Source organism: Triticum urartu, chromosome 2A, assembly GCF_056163025.1.
Source record: "Triticum urartu cultivar PI428250 chromosome 2A, HENAU_Tu73, whole genome shotgun sequence".
Taxonomy (NCBI): Eukaryota; Viridiplantae; Streptophyta; class Magnoliopsida; order Poales; family Poaceae; genus Triticum; species Triticum urartu.
Window position 1 is genome coordinate 673,572,007 of NC_141874.1, and position 8,240 is coordinate 673,580,246.

The 8,240-nt window shown below is 43.6% G+C and overlaps 1 protein-coding gene across 1 annotated transcript; it reads left to right on the plus strand.

The window, feature by feature from the left end:
• The first annotated feature begins 1,550 nt into the window (after positions 1–1,550).
• LOC147986627 (uncharacterized) lies at positions 1,551–2,510 on the plus strand. The gene has a single exon (XM_087542088.1). It carries the CDS (start codon positions 1,551–1,553, stop codon positions 2,508–2,510), a length of 960 nt encoding a protein of 319 aa, XP_087398214.1.
• Positions 2,511–8,240: the final 5,730 nt, after the last annotated feature.

Here is an 8,240-nt window from a genome sequence, read left to right on the forward strand (position 1 = left end):
TGGTGATTGCTGAATTTGCTGTCTTTGTTCATCATACCAAAAGTTTGATCAGTTATACTTTTGTATGTATGGTACTTGCATCCTGAACCACATGGTTTACTAATGGGAGTGTGGCTGTGTGATGACAAGTCCTCTCTATTTTTGTGAGTATCTATTATAGGGAGTCAGTGCAAGGCTGACTTTCTTAGGTGATCATGTTGCGGTTGCATTATGTGATTTCATGAATATAAACTAAATGATATTGTTTGAATTAATATACATATTCCTTGAACAACTTAGAAATGTATTTTCCTGCTAAGAGAATAATGTAACACAGCAGGAAGAAAAGAAATGGTAGTCACTAGAAGTTTTTCTACTAAGAGAGTAATGCAATTTCCTACTAAGAGAATTAATATACATATGCCTGGTGGTTGTTATGAAGCCGTAGAAGTTTTTTTTAAGGAAACCCGTAGGGGAGAAATGGTAGTCACTAGAAGGGAACGCGCGCCTTTGTCGCGCTGTTCTTCTTTCCAGCGTTGTGAGCTTTTTAGCTGTCCAGCACCACCCTATGGCAAATAATCATTTCTATTATGTGTTAATGCTTTCCTTTTAAACTACTTCAAAAAAACAAAGAAATTGGATTCTTTTAGCCGTATTATCCTTTGAACATCGATATGAAATGATCTAAGTTTAAGTATATTTAGTTTTGAAGAAAACTAAAGGCAATTAATGTGAAAATTAGATATGTCGTATTACCTGGCAATATATAGTTCATCTAGGCTTGGTTGGCAATATATATTATCTAGACATTAATTTCATTTGTTTGTAGCTATTACATAGGCGATCTCTTGTTAATAGAAATCACTCACTTTTTTGTTTTCGTATATTTATTCCAGTAGCTACTGTACATCACAACATGCAAGGAAATATATGTCCGCTGAAATTTAATTTAATTTGTTCTTTGCTCTTTATAGAAATCTTGGGTTCATAAATGGGAGAAGCACATAAGGGAGAAGAAGATGATTGCAAGGATGGAGAGGGAGCAAATCATTTGGAGGGATAGAATGCCACTGTTTGGTGTTTTTATGCATTTTTGTTTGCTTTCAACTGTGTTTGCACTAGCTTGGAATAAGTGACTAGGCAATAAGTGTAGATGTATGGATATGCTCTAATGCTCCTGGTTTACTATAAATCTTCGATTTGGAATGATGTGTAATGCTACCAGTCTATTACAAATCTAGGCCTGTTTTAGTTGTTAGAATTGTATGCATAAAATGGAATTGATGTATTTTATTTTTTTAATTCCTAATTAGTTAGTAGTAGCGTGGGGCGAAATGGAGCGCTACTAGTATTCAGGATACTAGGAGCGTGTGGTACTATAGACGCGCTACTACTATTTCATTAGTAGTAGCGCGGGTGACATCTGCGCTACTAGTAAAATGTTAGTAATCGCGCGGGTTTACCCCGTGCTACTACTAACTATTAGCTGTAGCGCGATACTAGTAGCATGGGTACCCGCGCTGCTAGTAGCCATTTTACCCGCGTTGCTAGTAGCCTTTTTCCTAGTAGTGATGGGGCTTCGCGAGATCGATCGAGTCAGGGCCAGGTTCACTTGGACAAACCGACAAGTTGAGCCAATCCGCTCCGTTCTCGACAGGGTCTTCGCTTCCCCTGAGTGGGACATCCGTTGCCCCCTAGCATCGCTCCAGGCGATTACGCGGATTGGCTCAGATCACGTCCCCCATCTCCTCTCCTCGGAGAATGAGCGGCCGCCCCTTCCGCCCCGATTTCGTTTCAAAACCTTCTGGTTGCGCCAGCCTGGGTTCGCTGCCGCGGTGGTCGCGCGATGGTGTGAGGCAAGTGAGACCCCCCATCGCTCCCTTTCGGCCGTGGACAACTGGCACTTCTGCGCCAAGCGGTCACGACAATTCATGAAGGGTTGGGGCGCAAACGTCGGCTGCAACATCCGGGAGCATAAAAAAGCTCTCCCTCTTGACATCCAGGCTCTCGACCTGCGGGCCGGTGCCGCTAGCCTCTCGGCAGATGAATGGTTGCTTAGATATGATTTGGAAGACCATCTAATGGTCATCTACTTGGACGAGGAGGCATACTGGCGTTTGCGGGGTACTCAGAATTGGGTCCTTAAAGGGGACGCCAATACCGCCTACTTCCAGGCCATTGCAAATGGTCGCCGACGCCGGAACTCCATCCCCCTTCTTTGGGATGGAGAGTCCCTTCTACAGAGCCCCGAGGACATCCGGGCCCATGCAGATGACTTCTACAGAGACCTATTCTCTGCTTCCCATCGGGGAGGTCTTACTCTGGCGCAAGATATTTGGCCTGCCCATAGTTGCGTCTCGCCTGCGGACAACGTGGCCCTCACGGCACCGTTTTTGGAGGCCGAGGTTTGGGCGGCTATTAAGGGCATGAACCCATCCTCAGCTCCCGGACCAGATGGGCTCCTAGTGAAGTTCTTCCAGACCTTCTGGGAGGTGATCAAACCTGAGGCGATGGCCCTATTTGACAAGTGAAGGAAATATACCCTAGAGGCAATAATAAAGTTATTATTTATTTCATTATTTCATGACAATGTTTATTATTCGTGCTAGAATTGTATTAACCGGAAACATAATACATGTGTGAATACATAGACAAATATAGTGTCACTAGTATGCCTCTACTTGACTAGCTCATTGATCAAAGATGGTTAAGTTTCCTAACCATAGACATGAGTTGTTATTTGATCAATGGTATCATATCATTAGGAGAATGATGTGATTGACTCGACCCATTTTGTTAGCTTAGCACTTGATCGTTTGTTTACTGCTATTGCTTTCTTGATGATTTATACATGTTCTTATGACTATGAGATTATGCAACTCCCGAATACCGGAGGAACACTTTGTGTGCTACCAAACATCACAACATAACTGGGTGATCATAAAGGTGCTCTACAGGTGTTTCCGATTGTACTTGTTGAGTTGGCATGGATCAAGATTAGGATTTGTCACTCCGATTGTCGGAGAGGTATCTCTGGGCCCTCTCGGTAATACACATCACTATAAGCCTTGCAAGCATGATAACTAATGAGTTAGTTATGGGAAGATGTATTACGGAACGAGTAAAGAGACTTGCCGGTAACGAGATTGAACTAGGTATTGGATACCGACGATCGAATCTCGGGCAAGTAACATACCGATGACAAAGAGAACAACGTATAGTGTTGTGCGGTTTGACGATAAAGATCTTCGTAGAATATGTAGGAACCAATATGAGCATCCAGGTTCCGCCATTGGTTATTGACCGGAAACGTGTCTCGGTCATGTCTACATAGTTCTCAAACCGTAGGGTCCGCACGCTTAAAGTTCTGGGACAATCGGTTTTATGAGTTTATATGTTTTGATGTACCGAAGGTAGTTCGGAATCCCGGATGTGATCACGGACATGAGAGGAGTCTAGAAATGGTTGAGACATAATGATTTATATATTGGAAGCCTATATTTGGATATCGGAAGTGTTCCAGGTGAAATTGGGATTTTACTAGAGTACCGGGGGTTTAATGGGCCATGATGGGCCTTAGTGGAAGAGAGGAGGGGCTGCCAGGACAGGCCGCACGCCCCCTCTCCCTCTAGTCCTAATTGGACAAGGAGGGGGGCCGCCCCCTTTCCTTCCTCTCTCCCTCCTCCTTCCCCCTTCTCCTATTCCAACTAGGAAAGGAGGGAGTCCTACTCCCGGTGGGAGTAGGACTCCTCCTGGCGCGTCTCCTTCTGGCCGGCCGCCTCTCCCCCCTTGCTCCTTTATATACGGGGCAGGGGGCACCTCTACACACATGAGTTGATCATTGAGATCTCTCCAGCCGTGTGCGGTGCCCCCCTCCACCATAATCCACCTTGGTCATACTATAGAGGTGTTTAGGCGAAGCCCTGCTGCGGTAGCTTCATCAACATCGTCACCACGCCGTCGTGCTGACGAAACTCTTCCCCGAGCTCTACTGGGTCATGAGTTCACGGGACGACACCGAGCTGAACGTGTGCTGAACGCGGAGGTGCCGTACGTTCGGTGCTGAGGATCAGTCGATCGTGAAGACTTACGACTACATCAACCGCGTTGTTATAATGCTTCCTCTTAATGGTCTACAAGGGTACATGGACGACACTCTCCCCTCTCTTTGCTATGCATCACCATGATCTTGCGTGTGTGTAGGAAAATTTTGAAATTACTACATTCCCCAACAGTGGCATCCAAGCCAGGTTTTATGCGTTGATGTTATATGCACGAGTAGAACACAAGTGATTTGTGGGCGATACAAGTCATACTGCTTACCAGCATGTCATACTTTGGTTTAGCGGTATTGTTGGATGAAGCGGCCTGGACTGACATTACGCGTACGCTTACGCGAGACTGGTTCTACCGACGTGCTTTGCACACAGGTGGCTGGCGGGTGTCAGTTTCTCCAACTTTACTTGAACCGAGTGTGGCTACGCCCGGTCCTTGAGAAGGTTTAAAAGCACCAACTGGACGAACTATCGTTGTGGTTTTGATGCGTAGGTAAGAACGGTTCTTGCTCAGCCCGTAGCAACCACGTAAAACTTGCAACAACAAAGTAGAGGACGTCTAACTTGTTTTTGCAGGGCATGTTGTGATGTGATATGGTCAAGACATGATGCTATATTTTTGTATGAGATGATCATGTTTTGTAACGGAGTTATCGGCAACTGGCAGGAGCCATATGGTTGTCGCTTTATTGTATGCAATGCAATCGCCCTGTAATTGCTTTACTTTATCAGTAAGCGGTAGCGATAGTCGTAGAAGCAATAGTTGGCGAGACGACAACGATGCTACGATGGAGATCAAGGTGTTGCACCGGTCATGATGGTGATCATGACGGTGCTTCAGAGATGGAGATCACAAGCATAAGATGATGATGGCCATATCATATCACTTATATTGATTGCATGTGATGTTTATCCTTTATGCATCTTATTCTGCTTTGTTTGACGATAGCATTATAAGATGATCTCTCACTAAATGTCAAGATAAAAGTGTTCTCCCTGAGTATGCACCGTTGCCAAAGTTTGTCGTGCCGAGACACCACATGATGATCGGGTGTGATAAGCTCTACGTCCATCTACAACGGGTGCAAGCCAGTTTTGCACACACAGAATACTCGGGTTAAACTTGACGAGCCTAGCATATGCAGATATGGCCTTGGAACACTGAGACCGAAATGTCGAGTGTGAATTATATAGTAGATATGATCAACATAGTGATGTTCACCATTGAAAACTACTCCATTTCATGTGATGACTGGTCATGGTTTAGTTGATATGGATCACGTGATCACTTAGATGATTAGAGGGATGTCTATCTAAGTGGGAGTTCTTAAGTAATATGATTAATTGAACTTAAATTTATCATGAACTTAGTACCTGATAGTATTTTGCTTATCTATGTTGTTGTAGATAGATGGCCCATGCTATTGTTCCGTTGAATTTTAATGCGTTCCTTGAGAAAGCAAAGTTGAAAGATGATGGTAGCAATTACACGGACTGGGTCCGTAACTTGAGAATTATCCTCATTGCTGCACAGAAGAATTACGTCCTAGAAGCACCGCTTGGTGCCAGGCCTGCTGCAGATGCCGCTGACAACGCTAAGAACGTTTGGCAGAGTAAAGCTGATGACTACTCAATAGTTCAGTGTGCCATGCTTTACGACTTAGAGCCGGGACTTCAACGACGTTTTGAACGTCATGGAGCATATGAGATGTTCCAGGAGTTGATGTTAATATTTCAAGCAAATGCCTAGATTGAGAGATATGAAGTCTCCAATAAGTTCTATCGCTGCAAGATGGAGGAGAATAGTTCTATCAGTGAGCATATACTCAAAATGTCTGGGTATCATAATCACTTGACTCAACTGGGAGCTAATCTTCCTGTTGATATTGTCATTGACAGAGTTCTTCAATCACAGCCACCAAGCTACAAAAGGTTCGTGATGAACTATAATATGCAAGGGATGAATAAGACTATTCCCGAGCTCTTCGCGATGCTAAAGGCTGCGGAGGTAGAAATCAAGAAGGAGCATCAAGTGTTGATGCTCAATAAGACCACCAGTTTCAAGAAAAAGGGCAAAGGGAAGAAGAAGCGGAACTTCAAGAAGAACGGCAAACAAGTTGCTCCTTAGGAGAAGAAACCCAAGTCTGGACCTAAGCCTGAGACTGAGTGCTTCTACTGCAAACAGACTGGTCACTGTAAGCGGAACTGCCCCAAGTATTTGGCGGATAAGAGGGATGGCAAGGTGAACAAAGGTATATGTGATATACATGTTGTTGATGTCTACCTCACAAGAGCTCGCAGTAGCACCTGGGTATTTCATACTGGTTCTGTTGCTAATATTTGCAACTCGAAACAGGGACTATGGATTAAGCGAAGACTGGCTAAGGAAGAGGTGACGATGCGCGTAGGAAATGGTTCCAAAGTCGATGTGATCGCCGTCGGCACGCTACCTCTACATCTACCTTCGGGATTAGTTTTAGACCTAAATAATTGTTATTTGGTGCCAGCGTTAAGCATGAACATTATATCTGGATCTTGTTTGATGCGAGACGGTTATTCATTTAAATCCAAGAATAATGGTTGTTCTATTTATATGAGTAATATCTTTTATGGTCATGCTCCCTTAAAGAGTGGTCTATTCTTATTGAATCTCGATAGTAGTGACACACATATTCATAATATTGAAGCCAAAAGATGTAGATTTGATAATGATAGTGCAACTTATTTGTGGCACTGCCGTTTAGGTCGTATTGGTATAAAGCGCATGAAGAAACTCCATACTAATGGACTTTTGGAATCACTTGATTATGAATCACTTGGTACTTGCGAACCATGCCTTATGGGCAAGATGACTAAAACGCCGTTCTCCGGAACTATGGAGCGAGCAACAGATTTGTTGGAAATCATACATACTGATGTATGTGGTCCAATGAATATTGAGGCTCGCGGCGGGTATCGTTATTTTCTCACCTTCACAGATGATTTAAGCAGATATGGATAGATCTACTTAATGAAATATAAGTCTGAAACATTTGAAAAGTTCAAAGAATTTTAGAGTGAAGTGGAAAATCATCGTGACAAGAAAATAAAGTTTCTGCGATCTGATCGTGGAGGAGAATATTTGAGTTACGCGTTTGGCCTACATTTGAAACAATGCGGAATAGTTTCGCAACTCACGCCACCCGGAACACCACAACGTAATGGTGTGTCCGAACGTCGTAATCGTACTTTACTAGAGATGGTGCGATCTATGATGTCTCTTACTGATTTGCCGCCATCGTTTTGGGGTTATGCTTTAGAGACGGCTACATTCATGTTAAATAGGGCACCATCAAAATCCGTTGAGACAACTCCTTATGAACTATGGTTTGGCAAGAAACCAAAGTTGTCGTTTCTTAAAGTTTGGGGCTGCGATGCTTATATGAAAAAGCTTCAACCTGATAAGCTCAAACCCAAATCGGAGAAATGTGTCTTCATATGATATCCAAATGAAACTATTGGGCACACCTTCTATCACAGATCCGAAGGCAAGATATTCGTTGCTAAGAATGGATCCTTTCTAGAGAAAGAGTTTCTCTCGAAAGAAGTGAGTGGGAGGAAAGTAGAACTTGATGAGGTAACTGTACCTGCTCCCTTATTGGATAGTAGTTCATCACAGAAACCGGTTCCTGTGACATCTACACCAATTAGTGAGGAAGCTAATGATGATGATCATGAAACTTCAGATCAAGTTACTACCGAACCTCGTAGGTCAACCAGAGCAAGATCCGCGCCAGAATGGTACGGTAATCCAGTTCTGGAAGTCATGTTACTTGACCATGACGAACCTATGAACTATGAAGCGATGATGAGCCCAGATTCCGCAAAATGGCCTGAGGCCATGAAATCTGAGATGGGATCCATGTATGAGAATAAAGTATGGACTTTGGTTGACTTGCCCGTTGCTCGGCAAGCCATCGAGAAGAAATGGATCTTCAAGAAAAAGACAGACGCTGACGGTAATGTTCCTGTCTACAAAGCTCGACTTGTTGCAAAAGGTTTTCAACAAGTTCAATGAGTTGACTACGATGAGACCTTCTCATCAGTAGCAATGCTTAAGTCCGTCCGAAACATGTTAGGAATTGTCGCGTTTTATGATTATGAAATTTGGCAAATGGATGTAAAGACTGCATTCCTGAATGGATTTCTAGAAGAAGAGTTGTATAT

What these genes read in the sequence shown, in the direction of transcription:
- LOC147986627 (XM_087542088.1), top strand. Translation starts at nt 1,551, where the DNA reads ATGGGGCTTCGCGAGATCGATCGAGTCAGGGCCAGGTTCACTTGGACA.